Here is a 19,105-nt window from a genome sequence, read left to right as displayed (position 1 = left end):
ATTATTACTGTTAAAAAGACCTTTTGAAAAATTATTGTATGAATCATTAATTCAGTTTTAGAGGATAGAAGCTTTCATCAAATTAAATGCAAATTTCACAAGCTTGATATCTCTTTTTAAAAGAAGGATCATTTCCTAGTAATCATAATGCTTACTAAGTGGAGGATATTTCTGCTGAAGGAAAATGTTACATTTGAAAAAGGCCATTAATAAAGCTATACAGAAATATTTAAATTGTTAAGATAAATTTGAAGAAATGCAAAAGATTGTCAAGTTTGAGATTGTTAACCAAAGTGAATGTTAATGGTGTTTTATAGATAGAAGTTGTATGTGTTTATTGGTAGGTAGATAAATGAATTGATGGCTGGGTAGATAGACCAATATTGGTCATTTAATAAAGAGAATCTTTTAGAATTAAGTACAGGGAGCTTATATAATAGGATTGGGGTTAATTAAGTTTTTATAAAAACCACTGTAAATTGGATACTGGTCAGTATGTAAACCTGGATTTATGAAGCAGTAACTGATAGTAGAACCTTTGGATCAATTTCATTAAAAACAGGGTTTGTTTGTTTGTTTGTTTGTTTTTTAAAAAAGACTGTTAATGAAAAGGATTATATTTTCAGAGAATTTGTATGTTTTCTTTTACTCAAGCTCTTCAGTAATTTTCCTTTCAATTTTAAGTGTTATGTATCTGATTCTTGAAGGTAGAAAAACTGCATGAGCTTTGGAGATTACATGGCTTGCACAGTTATTCCTGTTGCAGCAACTTCCAGTCCCAAATGGAGCACCTCATAACTCTGTTTCAAAGTTGGTCCAATGAATTATAGTGCTGGCATATCAGTGAGTGTGTGGTAACAAAAATCTCTGGAAAATGTTTATTTATTTTCCTGAGAAAGAGCAACATCTCTTCGTTTAGTGTTTGGGTGTGCTCATTTAACAGAAGGATTTAATAGAATAACAGAGTTGGAAGGGACCTTGGAGATCTTCTAGTCCGACTCTCTGCTCAAGCAGGAGACCCTATACCACTCCAGGCAAGTGCTATCCAGTCTCTTCTTAAAAGCCTCCAGTGATGGAGCACCCAGAACTTCTGAAGGCAAGTCATTCTAGTGATTAATTGTTCTCAGTGTTAGAAAAATTCTCTTTACTTCTAGTTTGTTTCTCTCGTTGATTAGTTTCCATCCATTGTTTCTTGGCTTGCCTTCTAGTGCTTTGGAAAATAGGTTGACCCACTCTTTTTTGTCGCAGCCCGTCAAATATTGGAACAGTGCTATCTTGTCCCTCCAGTCCTTCTTTTCACTACACTAGACATACTCAATCCCTGCAACCGTTTATTTATTTATTTATTTATTTATTTATTTATTTATTTATTTATTTTATGAGACTTATATACCGCTTTAAGTGCAAGCACTCTCTAAGCGGTGTACACCAGTAAGCAATGTGTATATATATTTACATTGCCCCCAACAATCTGGGTCCTCATTTTACCTACCTCGGAAGGATGGAAGGCTGAGTCAACCTTGAGCCGGTGACATTTGAACCACTGACCTGCTGAACACAGTCAGCTAAAGTGGCCTGCAGTACTGCACTCTAACTGCTGCGCCACCTCGGCTCAACCGTTCTTCATTTGTTTTAGCCTCCAGCACTCTTAATCATCTTTGTTGCTCTTTTGTGCACTCATCTTGACTGTTGTTTCATGTGCTTGGGCAGAGCCACAGAATTAACACTTGTACATATGATACCCTCTCAGGTCTCATTCCTCAGCATGTCGATTTGTTGGCCATGCCAGAAAAGCCACCAAGTTGGGGCTGATCACTGTCTTTCCTTTCTAAATGCAAGAGAATGTTGCTTACGGATATCATTGTATAAAAAGATTATATAAATCCATAATCATCTAGAGCAACTTTGGGAGTTTTCTAAATCTATTCAAAGTTGATAATTCCATTGTCATCTTCCCTTAATTGGCAATACAGAGCTACTGCTCTTTAACTTCATAAAGCAGTTTAGTAAAGGTATATCAGATTTTCTTTCAAAGGAAAAAACATCCATGAAGTGCCATCTTATAACTAAGAAGTAACTATATTGGGTAGTTTTATAATTCTAATAATGTGCTCAATATAGGCACAATCCTCAGGCAAAGTCACTGGATTTCATATCCTTCTATTTCTCTTATCAAGCTACTTAAGCAGTGATTGTGATGCTCAAGTACCATCCTTTCCATCTTGGGACAAAGGCTTCTACATTGCTTTTTTGATGTCAGTGAACTCATACAGACAGAAGTTCTAGTGCTATTGTAAATTATCAGGATTAGTTCACCCCCAACTATCAGAATTATGGTTGCCCAGGTCATCAATCTTGGAGATCCATTTAATACCACTGAGATTTATTTATTTATTTATGAGACTTACATACCGCTTTAAGTGCAAGCACTCTCTAAGCGGTGTACACCAGTAAGCAATGTATATATATATATTTACATTGCCCCCAACAATCTGGGTCCTCATTTTACCTACCCCGGAAGGATGGAAGGCTGAGTCAACCTTGAGCCGGTGAGATTTGAACCGCTGACCTGCTGAACACAATCAGCTAAAGTGGCCTGCAGTACTGCACTCTAACTGCTGCGCCACCTTGGCTCTTTCTTATGAAATGTTTACTGTTGCATCAACTACCTAAGATTTTTCATGGTGGCAACAGGTACCTCAATATTTGAGAAAAATCCACTTTGTAACATCGGCTCATGCTACTACCCATATATTTCCCTTGTTTCATGCCCTCAGGTAAATTTTGATCTGTTGATATTGGTGCTTTCTACATTGTGTGGCTCAGAAGCAGCAACAGAATAAGCACTATGGCTTGTTTTATTTCAGGTTATACTTTTCTCTCTTACTTAGATTTATCATTCTAAATCTACCTTTTTCTCCAACTGAAGAAAGGCCTTATATTTAACAACTATTATTCAGCTAATGATTTAGATGTAGACTTCAAACAATTCCAACTACTGAAATAAGATCTGATATTTTAATTAGCTAGTTTTTAAGCCAGGGTTAGAGTTGCCTTTCCTCTCTTGTCTGTAGGATGACAAATAGTGTTTCATTTTTCAGTAATCTTGCTAGGCTATATTGACAGATGCTACATAAGGGCAGTTCTGAGTATGCTGGTCTTTGACAAAAAAGACTGAGAATATACTGGGATGAAGGGTATATAATGAAGCATAGCAAGACTGCATAGCACATACCATCATTTTCCCTGGTGAAATGGCACTTCTGCTCATTTATTTCCTTAAGACAAGCAAATGTTAGTGTTCTTTTTCTTACAGAAAGTTCAGCTTTGTCAAGCCAACAAATAGTATTACAAAATTTCTTGCAGGAGTATATTCAGTTTTATGCTTGGTCCCATTCCTTGGTTCCATCCCAGGTACCACATCTTTTAGCAGAGGATCTCCCTTTTAATGATGAAGGCTTTCTTCATTATACAAAGGTGGTGCCATGAAATGAATGTAGAAACTGAAAATGGAAAGGTGTGAGATAAAAATGTTTAGAAACTCTACAGCATAACAGGTCTTACTTTTCAGAAATGCTTCCTCTCTTACCAGTCACAAGCATCCTAAGGAGGACACCCTTTAATCTGCTGCAACAATCAGCTATTCCAATAGTAAGGCAGGGTGAATTGTTAAGATTGTACTCACCATCTAGTTTCAGCAAATGCTCTAGGATTGTCATTGTGCTCTAAGAGTATCTAGTCTGGTCCACTCTCAGCACAAGACAAAAATCTTCCAGACTATATTGGTTAGGGCTACATAAATAATCTGAGAGAAATCTCTGTACTGGCCAGAAGTATTCTGAAGCACAGAATTGCTTCATTCAGTTGAACTTGGGCGGCCTTTTAGTTTGACAGAGCAAATCAAAACACTTCCGTGACCATATCAAAATAAGACTATGTTGCTTCACTACAACCAAGCATGAACAGTGATGAACAACACCACTACAGTCTTTATATAGGCAAATATAGTAGACCTAGTTTCTGCTCTTTCTAGTAGTATTGATACTTCAAGGGGACAGTGATTCAATTTGCAAATAGCAACAATCATCATGCAAAAGCACTATAGTAGACATATAACACTATCTGTTATCTTCATCCCTACTTTTTAGAATGGGAATTGTCAAACTGGACCATGTCCAAGATGATAAGGGATTTAAAAGAACAATTTATGAGGAATCATTAGAGAAGACTGCAGGAAAACATGATTATTGTGAAAGGATTTGAAGGAGGATCATGTAGAAAGGTGGAGAAATTTCCAGTATTGTGCCAGAAGACAGGAGATAAATTGGGATTTCAACTACAAAAAAAGTAGATGTTAGTTGGAATCAGAGGAAAAAATTCTTTATTCTTGAACTATTCACCAGTGGAACAGATTATCCTGTGAAATGGTAGACTCTCCTTCACTGGAATTACTTAGGCTGGATCACATCTATCAGGAATGCTGTAATTGTGGATTAATGAGCTAAGAGGTTTCACCAAGGTCTATTCAAATCCTTATATTCCACAATTCTATGAATAAAGATTTTGGCTGCCTCAGAAGTTTTCTACTAGGATAAAATAATTGCAGTTCGTTGCAGGATTAGCTGCTGATTCTGTTTAGTTATATTTTCAGTTTCTTTTTAGTATAAGATCTTTCATCTCTCCATGTCCGTTTTCTAGTGATCTCTCTGTAGATCACCTGCCAGTTAATTCATGGAGCATAGACTAATTCACCCAAACACAAAACATATCCTTAAGGAACTAATTATTCTGTTTCAGTCTATATTCTTGCAGACATTCCTGACTCTGAAGTAGGGCTTGTCAGTAACTATTCCTGGTTTTGATCTCAAGTCCCTTTCAGCCCTGCAGTTTTCAGAGTAAAATGAACTACTTTTATCTTTTAAAATAGCCTTAGATCAGGGGTCCCCAACCTTTTGGGCACTAGGGCCCGATTCCGTGGAGAGAGATTTTTCTGCGAACTGGAGGGTGTGTGGTTTTGTGTGCTGCCTGCATCCTGTGGATGGGGTTTTGCTTGTTTGTGCAGACCGGTTGTTGGCATGCTGCGGCTCGGTACTGATCTACAGACTGGGGGGTTGGGGACCCCTGCCTTAGATGATTGGATGGTGTACAAAAATTAAAAACCAAATAGAATAAAATTCAGCAATCCAAACAACTAAGGTTGAAAAAAACAAACATTATATAAGTCATCAATTAACTAGAGGAACTTGCTCACATCTTAGCCCAAATGCCTAGGAGAAATTCTTTGTTTAGCTGCTTCATGAAATTGCTAGAAATAAGTCTCTGATGACAGCAATGCACTGTCTATATGGAAGCAATTTCAGTAGCTTCTGTATATTTGGTGGTTTCTTATATACAATCACAGTATTCACATTTTCCTACATGGTAGACAACCATTTTAAAATATTAGCAATTGTAATTGTAGAAGCGCATTTCTAAAAATTACTCAGATAATCCTGATACAATGAAAAATGAAATTTGATTGCTACCCTTCTTAATGATGCTGGATTGCCAGTCTACTGATTATGCTGGATGATGACTCATGGCAATAGAATTCATAGGTTCTGTATTCTGATTTCATAAGTTGATAAAAGAAAGAGATTGCTTATATCCATTGTTATTTGAAATGCAGCAACAGAGAAGAGAGCGTGAAGTTAGAAGACAGCAAGAACGGGAACAAAGGAGGAGAGAACAGGAAGAAAAAAAACGATTGGAGGAGCTGGAAAAAAGGCGGAAGGAAGAAGAAGAAAGGAGGAGAGCAGAGGAAGAGAAGAGAAGAGTGGAGAGAGAGCAGGTAAATTTGAAACAGCATGAATCAATTATGTATGGTTTTCCTTCCTTCCTTCCTATTAGTATAGGAAACACTAAGGAAATGATTGAATACAGTCTAAAAAAGTATCTTCCATTGATCTGATGTCTTTGTTGTGTATTAGTATAGTCATTCCCTGTCTGTGTAGCCACACATTAAGAGCAGACTAGTTTGGGGAACCTGGTTAGGAATATGGGAAAATCTGAACTAATGTTTTATGATGGATTCCTGATTCCGGGCAGTAAGTTTCTTCCACAAAGTCGCAACATGTAAGTATAGTAATAGACTTACTTTATCTGCTTATACTGAAGCAAATGACTTAGTTCAATGGTTTACATGCATGTATTTTTCAAAACTTATCAGTATTTGTTCTTGAAAATACTACATTAGTTTCTCAGTCTCATACATGAATCTTGTCTGTTTGAAATATAATTTGTGTATATGACAGAAAGTAAGGATATTCATATTGGAAAAAGTAATTTTCAGGAAATATAGTAAGTACTAAGAACATCACTATGCTATTTAAAATTTATTATATTCTGCTGTAAAATTTATTTGGGCTTTGATGTCAAACAACATGTAATATATAATGGAATTTTGCAGAACATGTAATAATAGAAACGTTTTAGACTTGTATGAAATACTGCACTTAACAGTCATTCATGTAGTTTAGCTTCCCTGAACGTGGTATCTTCCAGAAAGTTTGGAACTGCAATTCCCAGAACTGCTGGGTGAGAATGCATTTGGAGGGGCTAGATTGGGGAAAGTTTGTCCCAACTTAATTTTGGGAAATACACATGCAGAAACAGTCACTTGTATAAAACAGATAAAAAAAATGTTCTCCCTGAGTAACTTATTTGGGTCTTAGGAAATCATATTTTCATTTAGCTGAAGAAGTGCATCAACCATCTGCCATTATTGTTTGCATGCAGCTAGAGAAGTATTGTTAACACACACTCTCCAAAATGTACAGATAGTCCATGATTTACAACCCATTTGTTTAACAACTGTTCAAAGTTACGACACAACTGAAAACAGTGACCTATGACTGGTCGTCACACTGCAGCATCCTTGCGATCACGTGATTAGCAGTCGGCATGTGCTTACAATGGTTGCAGCGACCAAGAGTCATATGATTGCCATTTATGGCCTTCCCTGGTCTATGAGCAAAATCAATCGGGGAACCTGGATTCACCTAATGATTACAGTATTTGCTTAATGACCATAGTAAAAGTCATAAACTTAGGTGCACCTCATTTAACCACATCACTTAATGGTGGAAGTTCTGATCCCAATTATGGTCAAGTGTCAAGGACTACCTGTACTGCTGGCATTGATAGATTTGTTAAAAAAAACATATTGCTACAAAATTTTAACTCCACTTAATTCTGGGTATGCAAGGATTGTATAACTAGCTCCTATGCACCTTTTTTTGTTTCGTAAGATTTCAAGCAGTTTCATTTTGCCATTGCATTGCGTTATTAATTTCTTTTGTGTTCATTGTCTTTTTCATGTGTGTTTGAGTGCATGTGTTTACTTTCCCTTATTAATTCGCACGATAGGATGTTCTTAGCTTTGGATATGTTGCTGCATATTTTGACTTGGCTTAGGAATCCAGACTTCTGGAATGTCACTGAAAATGCATTTGGAGTTATATCTTTCGCTAGTGGATGTCTGTTTTTTATGTTCTGTCATAACCACCACATACTTCAGATTGGCATTGTCTGTGTTGATGATGAGGCTAGGATCAATTTATAGCCGAGGTTAAGGTTCCAATTGAGAGATTTTTTTGATAGAAAGCTTGCAAAGAGGATGCCTTAACTAAGCCTGGCTCTAGCTGTTGCTCATGGTTCACCACAGGTGCAAAACTAATTATTTTATTAAAAATGCATGTGATTTTGTGTTGGCTGTGTTGATAAGACTTGCTAGTATTAACTACCACCCTGTTTTTAAAAATTCATTTGCTTGTTTTTAAGTCAAAATTCTACAGGCAACATTAATTTTTCCTACTCCACATTTTTTTTTCTTTTTTTCAGTTAATTTTTTGGAGGGAGGGTTTATAATGGATTTTTTTCTGTCCTTACTTTAGCTGATAGGGTTTAACTTAATTGTTCTTTAGGGAGTCCCATTATTAAATTTATTATTGAATTGTCACCTGAAGGTGAATTGGGATAGGTGGCATTTTTGTTTTTCTTTTGTGTGGTGTTGTACTCAGGTGCTTTGGATACATTCCTGTTGTGAACAATTTTATTGCTGGGTAATTTCTATGTGACAGGAGTATATCAGGCGACAGCTAGAAGAGGAGCAGCGGCACCTGGAAATTCTTCAGCAGCAGCTGCTCCAGGAGCAGGCCATGTTACTGGTAAAGCACTGTATCTGTTTTGTTAGTAGCTACTGTATGGGATTGTTTTCTCTGACGGTGTCCCAGATTGTCTTTAAATGGACACAGCTGAACTTTATGCACAGTAGAGCCTGGCACAAGAGCTAATCATCCTACAGTGTATTGGGCTGGCAGACCTATGTGAACCATGCTGTATGATAATCTGACAAGCCAATCAGTGAAGTTCCCCCCCCCCCCTAAGTTAAAGAAGTTACAGTTTGGAATTGACTTTCTGAACAACCTTTCTCAAAAGAACAAGAGTGCAGGCCGTGTATTTTATTAAATATTGGATATAAAAGTCAGGGTACTGTGTTCTTTTTGGCCCTCCCATTTCCTCCACCACAACAAAACCACTCTATCCTTTATGGCAAAATAGATTTATGACTGTGCCGATCACAATATTTTAAATAATATTATGCCTGTAAGTAGTGTAAAATGCTTTATAAATTAGGGGGAAACTTGTACTTTATTTGAATGTAAATTTGAAGTTTGGTATATTTACTTACACTGCAACTGCAGCAAAATGTATAATCACCAGAAGATAAGCAAGTGCCTGCCAGCATGTTGTTCATATTTTGACCTGTTCTCTCAAAGGAATACAGATGGCGAGAGATGGAGGAACACCGACAAGCCGAGAGGCTTCAACGTCAGTTGCAACAGGAACAGGCATATCTTTTATCACTTCAGCATGATCACAGGAGGCAGCAACAACAGCAACAACAACAGCAGCTCCAGCAGCAAGAAAGGAATAAACAAAACTATCATACCCCTGACCCTAAATCCCATTATGAGCCTACAGAAAGGCCTCGGGAGGTAAATTCTGTCTGAAATTATTAGAACCAGTACTGCTTTTAAAGTATCTATCATAATGTATATAAAGACCACCTTCCCATAAGAATGTCGAGAGAGGAAGATGAGTGTGTCCCATTACCAGTCTTGGAAGAAAAGAACATTTTTTTAAATATACTTTTACAGAATGTATATAATTTCCTTTTATAGAGCACAAGCATGTGACCAATTTCTATGTTTGAGGATTACCCAGGAAAAATACATTGGGGACCAGCAATTTAGCCCATAAAATCTCTTCACTTCTCATATACTGTAGCATTAAAAACAATAGGTAAAATAGCTATATTACACTAAAGTCACATGAAATTTCTTAATTGCTTAAATGCTGTGTTGCAGTCACTTCTGAAGAAAAACCTCTAGTCAATGTACAAATCGATTTGCTTAACTTTTAGCAGTGACAGGTCCGTTGTGACTGGTAAGATTTGGATTAAATAAAGCCTATTAAGATGGAGAGGGAAACATCTCATTTATGTTATTTTATATATTTTATGGTCAGAAATAACAGGTCTTCTACACACCATTCATTAGTGATTATTGTATTGTGGCATAATCTGTACTGGCCAATGGCCTCAATAAAGATTTTATATTGTATTAATTCATAATAAAACTGATGACAATGTGATAGTTTACCAAATAGTTTCATGGATGTAAAACCATGTTTTGGGTGCAACTTTATTGCTACATTAAAGTTTTGAGAACAACTGCTAGAGGAATTTGAAGATTGCTCTTAAGGCTTAAGGAAGGCCCAAGTTTTAACAAGCTTCAACCTTGTTTAATTTCAAAGTCCAAAATAAGGGTAGCTAACTATTGCTACTGCTGGGATAATTACATTTTTCTCAAAAAAGTCATGTGATAATTTGTGTTGTCTGCAGATTAACATTAATCCTACCATGTTGAATTGATGCTGGACACTGACCATTATATGGAAGAAAATGTATTTATTTTATTATATTTACAGTATAATCCATCCCAATCCCAAAGAGCAATGGGTAATAGTAGAGATGAGCATACTGTCATATTGAGCTGAGAGCTACATAAAGCTTGGGATTCTAGATTACTAGTGTTATTTGTAGTGAGTGCAGTCTGTTGAGTTGGCCAGAAACATGATATTTGTAGTTTCTAAATTTCTAAAAATCATCTTTTCGTTATATCAGTTGATTCCATATATGCCTTTTTTTTTTCCAGGTTGATGACAGATATAGAAAGAATAATCAGAGCTCCCCAGAAGCCCAGTCTAAACAGGGAAGCAAAGTGTTAGATCCACCAGTGCCTTCAAGATCAGAGTCCTTTTCAAATGGAAATTCTGAGACGGTTCAGCCATCATTGCAAAAACCAATGGAATCACAGGTAAAATCCTTGTGAAATGTATGATGATGAGATGGGGAGAACAAAGAAGAGTTGGGAAGTAACATATTTGGAAACCAACAGATTACATTACACCGGTATTTTTATGATGTCATAAGAGAAAACACTTTTCCATATTTGTGTGAGAGAGACTCTCTTATTGTTCTCCTTGGTAAGCTAACACTTCATTGACATATACTCTCAGTCAAAAATATCTTTTTCATATATTTCCTTGGCATTTCTTAAAATTGTAAACATTATTTTTATTTCATTCCTTCTGAATTTGACATTTTGAAAGAAAAATTCTATCTACTGCTTTTCTAGTTCATAAAACTGACTTTCCATCACATGGATTAGCAGTGGTTAAAATAGAATTGTACCCCTGTTTGATGCATTTTCCTACAATTTTCTTAAGATAATAGTTGAATTAACTAGGGTAAAGGGACACTATTTCTGCCTCAGGGACATGTTCAGTTTCTGAAAGCCTTGAATTGAGTTCCCAGAATATTCCAGAGGTTGCTACCAAAGCACAGTATTTAATGTACTGGAAGGCTAGTGTTAACTATCTGACTTAATCATTAAAAGTATTAATTCATTCCAACTTAATTAAAGAGAAATGAAAATGAAATAATATTTAATTTTGTTTCTATTCTCCATTTAAAAGCATACTTGCTCTGGCAAAATGAAAATACTGAATGAGAATTTTTTCAAGCAGGTGGATTCAATTTCCAAACTTAAAGCAGTGCCCAAAGATCAGTGTGTGATCCGTTTTCTAATACAGCTTGCTTTCTCAAGATAACATTGGAAAGACAATGATCTCTCCAAGAGATTCAATGATATAGGTTACTATGTATTTAAAAACAATTATAGTGACTAAATTTTTGTATAGATCCATCTGATAGGTTTGTCTTTATAAAACAATATGTGATTGTTGACTATTGGCAATAGTAAGTAAAAAAAAATGTGGTAATTGTAATTTTCAAAAATACCCAGTTATTTCTGACTAGGAAAATCTTTTGGAAATTTTTGAGGAAAATTATGTTAAGAAAAAATAAACTAGTTAGGAATATTTGTGGTAGTTAATAATGTTCTGTTTAAAAAACTATTTAAAAGAAGGAGTTCTTTTAAAATCATTATATTCTTCTAAAATATATTTTTATGTAATACATTTATGCTATAGGCAGCTCTAAATTTACAAAAACTTCCTTTAGCCATCCTTTCTCTTAATACATTTTCCTAGTAATTTTCTGTGTATTTCTATCCTGTTTCTTTATTATGTATCCTTTTCTTTCTAGAATTCTATGAAACTTAGTTAGGTTTCATGTTTGAACAGGTTCTGATACTAAAGAAAAAATAAGGGCACAGTATAGTATAATTCTATAGGTGCAGTAATAAATTGTTATTGTAAAGTTTACCTTGCATATGACAGTAAAGTGCATATGATCATATTTTGTGGTCTCTAATGTGCATATATGTAAATATATAGTGTATGCATATATCACATATTACATGATTTTTGTGTGTGCATTGAGTGTGTGCATATGTGATGTTTACACTGTATATACACACACATATACATGCGTACATTCACCAGAGCACATATATAAACCAGTACATATATTTGCTGAAAAATAAACAGTGCCTTTTAATTTCATGTAATTCTTCCATATGTCTAAATCAGGGGTAGGCAACCTTGGCCCTTTTATGACTCGTGGATTTCAGCTCCCAGAATTCCTGAGCCAACTATGTTGGCTCAGGAATTCTGGAGTTGAAGTCCACGAGTCATAAAAGAGCCAAGGTTGCCTACCCCTGGTCTAAATGCAACATATTTCACATTCTGAATATACCAGTAAATTGTTTCAAAGCCATTGTATTTACCAGCTTTTGGGTTACTTGTATTTACTCCTACTACTCCAAAATTTGATTCTTTTATTGATGTTTTAAATTTGGTTTGGAACTTTGACCACATGTTAGAACAAGTGGGATTTTCTATCATTCCCTTCCATGAACCTGTATGTTCAGAATATGCTTTCCGACATGCCACTACACTGTGTTCATAACTTTTCATGGTCTCTAAGCATCTTCCTTGCTTTAAGCCCATTGATTTCATCATGTGTTTGCCTTGCTTCATACCGCTGATGTGACCACCCTGGTAGCTAAATCCTTCTTGCCTTTTATTCTGTGTTTAATTGGGAAAAGTCAGTTGTACAGAACGCATTGAATGTTCTATGTTTTTTTTTTTTTTTGTAAGGTACAGTGGTCTCATCTGGCATCTCTCAAGAACAATGTTCCCCCTGTCTCACGGTCCCATTCCTTCAGTGACCCTTCTCCCAAATTTGTACATCACCATCTGCGCTCTCAGGACCCATATCCACCTTCACGCAGTGAAGTGCTAAATCAAAGTTCTGACTCTAAATCTGAGGTACCTGACCCCACCCAAAAGTCTTGGGCTAGATCAGACAGTGACGAGGTTCCTCCAAGGGTAAGAAATAGAAAGACAGAAGTTTGACTTTTTTAAACCAAAGAATAACAGAAGGCATGTGCTAGGTATTTAATTAATGAATGCACACCTGTAGAATATCAGAAACAGGCTTTTAATATGTTCATATGCCACTCTGCGGAGTTTTTTTAAAGGGTGGTATATAATAATAATCCTTCTCCTCCTCTTCCTCATTTTTTTTTTTCAAGAAGAATTTGCCTTTGAAAGTAGATAAGGGATTATAGAAAATTGAAGATCAGCAAAAATGTATAAGCTGTCTACTATTCATAAATAAAATATTTATCATACAAAAGGTAATATCCAAGAAAACACAAACAAAAAAAAATCATAGCCAAAAGTTATTTTTCATCCTTTAATTAACTTAAGTCAGTAAATATTTAAGATACTATTGACCACAAAAACATTTTTAATGTGATTTACTTTTATCAGATATAATCTTGCTTTCCTTCTAGTCTGCCTTTTACTGATTCATTACTAAGCATTTGTTGGTTCCTTAGAGCTTAATTTTCTAAATCCCCATGCTATTGTAGCCTATTGCTTTGTAAATCTTTTGCTTTAAAGTTCTATGTTCTGTCATGATCGTCTGTGAATGAATAGTTATTTGTTTCTATGCTAGCTATTTACTAAGTGTCCTATTTTTTCAACATCTTAAATGCAGTCCAACTGGATTTATGGGTTCTATAGTTGGTGAACATTTTAACCAATAGAATTACTTTATTTAGGTACTAGTAATATAGCTTTATATATTTAGTAATATATCTGTGTATATATTTATGTATATCTTTACAGGAGCAAAAGAAATATAGTTTTCCACATGCAACACTATATTAATTATTTTTATTTCCCCTTGTTTATTCCATAAGGTACCAGTGAGAACCACATCCAGATCACCTGTGCTATCCCGCCGAGATTCTCCACTACAAAACACTGGGCAGCAAAATAACCAAGCAGGTCAAAGAAACTCCACGAGGTTTGTAATGTTTTCTTCCTGACATCAAGGGTTGATGGGGAAAGCACTCTGGAATCCCATCTTCACTCAGAATATAAGATTTGAGCTGTATTGATTTTTTTTAAGCCAAAGCCTGCTATAGCTAAGCAATCTCAAAAGGTGTATTTATATCTTTAGGAAGTAATAACATCTTAATAACTTTCCAGCACCATTTATATAGAGTTTCCTTCTGAAGAACTGTGCTAGGTTATCATACTTCAGCCTCTTTTTAAAATATATTTAATATGTCAGAGAATAGTAGCAAAAACAATAATTTACTTATTATTTAACTTTACTGAAATACCAGAAATGATTGCAGAAACCTGTCTGTTACATTGACCAGTTTTAATCCATCTCCTCTTTAATTCTGTTTAATTATGACAATTCAGTGGAGCACTTTATGGGCTAAAGTAACTTACATCTGCTCCCTCAGATACCAAAGTTATAGCAGTTTCTAATCATGTCTCTTAAACCTGTTTTGTGATTTTGTCAGCTTGTACAGATTGAGAATGTGGATTCTATGTATGATCAGTCTCTTAGGCAATGCATAATTGCATTAGCTTTATTGTCTAAGTTAGTCATAAGAGACTTGCTAGAGTAGGTGACAAATGTGTTGAATTTGCAGTGAGACCTTCATCAAAAAAATCCCTCCTTTGATTTAATCATATTAAAATACGAGAGCATTTTGATGTTTCTCATTTTTTAGCAAGAAAGGTATGGTGATTTTAGCTTTAGTCATTTGTAGAGTAACACATTAAACTCTAGCTTAACCTCTAGAGATCGTAGAGCTTATTTTAGAATATAGATTGCATTTTGCCAGACCCACAAATGACAGAGCAGTTTACTTTTCTTTTGTCATCAGCCCCAAGAAAATTACTAGACCTTTAGGCTTACAGTATATCATGTGACAGGCTGGATCAGGATTAACATATTTATTCAGTTATTTTATATCCTGCCTTTTCCCCAAGGGCTCAAGGCACTATACATAACATTTCATTGTTCAGTTTTTCCCACAACCCTGTGAGGTAGTTTGAGCTTTGCTACAGTCATTCAGTGAGCTTTCAATGGCCAAAGATCATACACTCTTAAAAAAGAAAGAAAGAAAGAAATCACAATCTGTTGGAGTGTCTCATAATCCAACATTTGAATGTGATTAGTTGGAAGTGATAGTCTGCACTACAATGGGCTCCAGTTTAGGCTGGTAGAGTATATGGCCAATTTTTTCTCAGTTGTATCACAGGTGAATCACTGTAATATACTATATCTGGACTGTCTTTAAAGAATCCTATAAATTTATACTGATCCAGACTGTAGAAGCAAGTTTGTTAATGGATATATAACAATGCATTGATGTTATATTAATATTCCTTTCTGTATTTATAGCTAGTTTGCTTCTTGGCATACATTAGTATTGTGATTACATTTACAAGTAGTCCTCAATTTACAATCCCAGTAGACCCTAGAATTTTTGTTGTAAGTCACTGTGATCATAAATTGAGTCACCATGTAACTGAGCTCATCACTTTGATGATGGTCATTAAGCGAATCATTGTGATTGTTAAGCACATCACATGATCATTAGTCCAAAGCCAGATTATCCAATAAGCATTTTTTTTTTGCCAGAAAGTGGCAAAGTAACATTGCAAAATGTAATCATGTGACTATGGGATACTGCAACTGGCCATAAATGTGAACTGGTTGTCAAATACCAGAAATGCAATCACAAGACTGCAGGGATGGTCCAAAAGTCTTAACTGCAATGATGGCCATAAGTAGCTTTTTTCAAATTCATCATAATTTTGAAAGTTCTTAAGCAACTGTAAGTCCTCAATAAGTTGAGAATTACCTGGATAACACTAAATAGCTTGGATTCTAGAGACCCAACATAATACCTCATAATAACCTGAAGATATCATATGAATATATTTTTAGTAGATAAAGAAAAATGTGGACAAGAACACCATCCTTGCTTCACTCCAACTTTTAAAAGTCAAGAGAGAAGCTAGCAGAAAGCTAGCTTGCAATTGCTTGAATGCAACTGTTATTCAAATTCAAAAGCATTCCTGAATAGTCTATGTAGATTCTTAATCATCTAGGTCAGTGGTTCTCAACCTTTCTAAGGCCGTGACCCCATAATACAGTTCCCCATGTTGTGGTGACCCCCAGGGGGCGTGGCCAAGTGGGTGTGGCCACCAAGTGGGTGTGGCCACCAAGTGGGCGTGGCCACCATATTGTGGTGACCCCCAACCATAAAATTATTTTAGTTTCTATTTCATAACTGTAATTTTGCTACTGTTCTGAATGGCAATGTAAATAATTATTTGGATGTGATTTGAAGTTTGTGTAATGAATTGAAATGAAGTAAGGTTTAACATTGTTTCTTTTTTTTAACTAAGTTAGTTATTATTGGAAGAAGATATAAATGAGACTGATGATTAAAAGAGGGATGAGAGAGATTAAGAACTTGAACATATCTGGAAGAGATAATTGAAGTGATAATCTGTTGAAGTAAAACAATATTTGATTATGGAAATTGTAAATTGATAAAGTCTTAAAACAGGTTTAGTAGTAACAGAAACTTAAACTAGAAATGGAATACCGTATTTTCCGGCATATAAGATGACCCCCAACTTTTGAGAAGATTTTCAGGGTTTAGGATTCTAAACCCTGAAAATCTTCTCAAAAGTTGGGGGTCGTCTTATAGGCCGGAAGATACGGTATTTCCTAGTTTGATGTTACCTAGTTGGGTAATGAAACATCTGCAAGAAAACACAGAGATCACCAAATCACAAACCAGAAGTCATAGGCAATACATTGCAGAAGTTACCAAAACTGTATCAAAGATCTGTATCTCCAGATCACCAGTTGATAGCATCAGTTGAGGCAAATTCTAATCCACACATCAAGAGGGCATCCAGGTGAAGAAGATTCATTCAGGAGGAAAGGAAAGCAGACTGAGACCATTTGACTGCACAATCAGCTCAGTAGTTGACTGGCTCCCTCCCAACCCCTTACTGATCTCAGACACTGATTCTGGGCCAAACACAAGGCAAGCAAAATGCCATCAACATACTGATGCTACCTCCTTCCAAAGTCCAAGCTAATTTCTTTGAGCATTTGTTTGTACTTGGAAGAAAGCAGAGTAGAGGAATATTTTTTAAGTGGATCTGAGTCAGTGGGAGACAATGGAAGGTTGCAGGACCAATTCTGGGCATCTGCAGCTCTGTATCTGGTGGACATGGCCACCCCCAAATGACACAGGTTGTAATTAAAAAAAAAAACATTTCTCTGGATGTTTCTAGGAAAACTACAAAGGTGACTGGAATTACTTTTAAAATAGTCAAAAGAGTTTCAACCTAAGCCAAGATTTACTGATGAAAAAGTTGCCAAGTGTAAACCATGCACCACAAGCTTCTTTTGGAAGAGAACAAAGTCAAAAAAAAAAGAAAGCCCTTTAAAACAAGCCTTCAGACCAGAAAGGATTTTATCACTATGCTTAAAAAACAAAAATCCATTAGTAATACTATATCACTGCTGCTTGCAAAGGGCTCCCCTTTATGCCGAACCAGGCACCTGATGAACTCTATTAGCTGAATAAACCATAACAGCAGCTTCCACAGTAAATCATGGTTTAACAACCACAAAACCAAGATAAGATTTTTTGGTTTGCTTTGGATGCTGGGTGAATCAAATCATAATACCCCAGGCTCTTTAGCCACTGCAAGGGAACACTTCTTCTCACTGAATGTATGGGATGGTAATTTTTTGCTCCTCCCCCTTTTATTATAATTATTGATACAATATATTATTTCAATGCAGATTTCAGTGAAGTAATGTTTAGCAATATGATTAAAATTGTTAACATTTTTTAAAAAGTGTTGAAAATAAAACATTCTATCAGTGTAATTGCCATTTAGGACATCAATATTACAAGCATAAGATTATTTAACTTTTTATGCAAAGTTGAGTAGAAGATATTTCTCCATTTTCATTCATTTAATCACCATAATGTTCTCCAAAGGAAAACTCCATTTTTCCCTGATCCAGACCATGAAGAGGAAGTTTACACACAGTTGATTGGTTACCTCTGAAAATTCATATATCCATGCTATAATCACAGCAAGGACATCATGCTAATCAATTTCATTCGCTGCAGGGAAAGACATTTTGAAGATGAGATCCAAACATTAGTGACGGGTAAAAAGGATCAAGGGCTCTTATTTATAAAGCCCCAAGTGGAGTCGGCCTAGGACTCAGTCAACAACGTGCACAGAAAGAGCCACTATGGCTATGCAATTAAATCAGAAAAGCAGATGCCAGATTCTGGAAACTTACCGTAAATAAAATTAGAAAGATAATATTCCCTGCTGTGCAAATCACCAAAAGGGAAGCACGGAAAAGATGGGAATGGCCAGCCTCGCAGCCCCGTCACTGATCCCAGACCTCCCGCTCAGCTGAATATATTGAGTGCGGCTTTTTTGGTTCAGGGAATGCGAACGTACTCGAGCTGGTGGATGGGGGGGGAGAAAAAACCGGCAAAGAAAGTGGGGGCGCGCAGGGCTTTTTAGGAAAGGCGGTCCCTACTTCCCCCCCTCACTGCAGGCGCAATCAATGCCCAACCCGAGGCCCATTTTCAGATGGTGGCTTGGCTTGGGTGAACGCGATATGGAGGAACCTAAGTTACCTTCCGAGGTGGGGGAAAAAAATAGGTGAAGTTTAAACAGCTTTCTCTTTGATCCTGGCATCAGGAGAAGCGGCTTTTGAGGGATGTCGGAGCTTTAAGGTTTAAGCTGGGCTAATCAGGGAAACGCTCTAGTATGCAAATGAGGCAGGTCTTGGGTTTAAAGGGGCAGAGAAACTTTAAATGTGTTTTCTTGCAGCGAGAGGTAGAATCTGCCGGGGAGAATATGGGCGTCGCTGTGTGTACTGGATTTGCTCGTTTCTGGAAATATCCCTGCACCCCTTTTCGCCTCCCAGAATTGTGTGGCTCCCTGACCAGATCTGCGCGAGAGGCCACTCAGAAATGGGAGGGGGGTTCGGGGAGTGTAACAAAAGGTGCAGATGTCTTTCCCCCATTTCTTTCCGGCTGCAGCCTGCCTTTCTTCTGAATGGGGTCAGGCTGGATACACCGCAAAAGAGATCGGCTTGAAAACCTGGTCTGTCACCTTTATCATTATCTCCCCTCTCCCCACACACACA

General features: G+C 36.4%; 1 protein-coding gene across 13 annotated transcripts in view; it reads left to right on the top strand.

Moving 5' to 3' along the window:
- MAP4K4 (mitogen-activated protein kinase kinase kinase kinase 4) overlaps window positions 1–19,105 on the top strand; it is a 243,155-nt gene that overhangs the window by 192,765 nt on the left and 31,285 nt on the right. For 4 of the 13 annotated variants that reach the window (XM_039355760.1, XM_039355766.1, XM_039355764.1 and 1 more), the window contains exons 13-18: window positions 5,669–5,830; window positions 8,121–8,207; window positions 8,820–9,038; window positions 10,260–10,421; window positions 12,670–12,900; window positions 13,782–13,888. In XM_039355760.1, the coding sequence (XP_039211694.1) occupies window positions 5,669–5,830; window positions 8,121–8,207; window positions 8,820–9,038; window positions 10,260–10,421; window positions 12,670–12,900; window positions 13,782–13,888 (968 nt within the window). The remainder of the gene's footprint in view (window positions 1–5,668; window positions 5,831–8,120; window positions 8,208–8,819; window positions 9,039–10,259; window positions 10,422–12,669; window positions 12,901–13,781; window positions 13,889–19,105) is intronic. The other 9 variants (XM_039355769.1, XM_039355767.1, XM_039355768.1 and 6 more) reach the window with 4 other exon arrangements.

Source organism: Crotalus tigris, unplaced genomic scaffold (genome assembly GCF_016545835.1).
Source record: "Crotalus tigris isolate CLP2741 ecotype Arizona unplaced genomic scaffold, ASM1654583v1 scf7180000018759.1681925, whole genome shotgun sequence".
NCBI lineage: Eukaryota > Metazoa > Chordata > Lepidosauria > Squamata > Viperidae > Crotalus > Crotalus tigris.
This window is presented reverse-complemented; position numbering and strand designations above follow the sequence as displayed.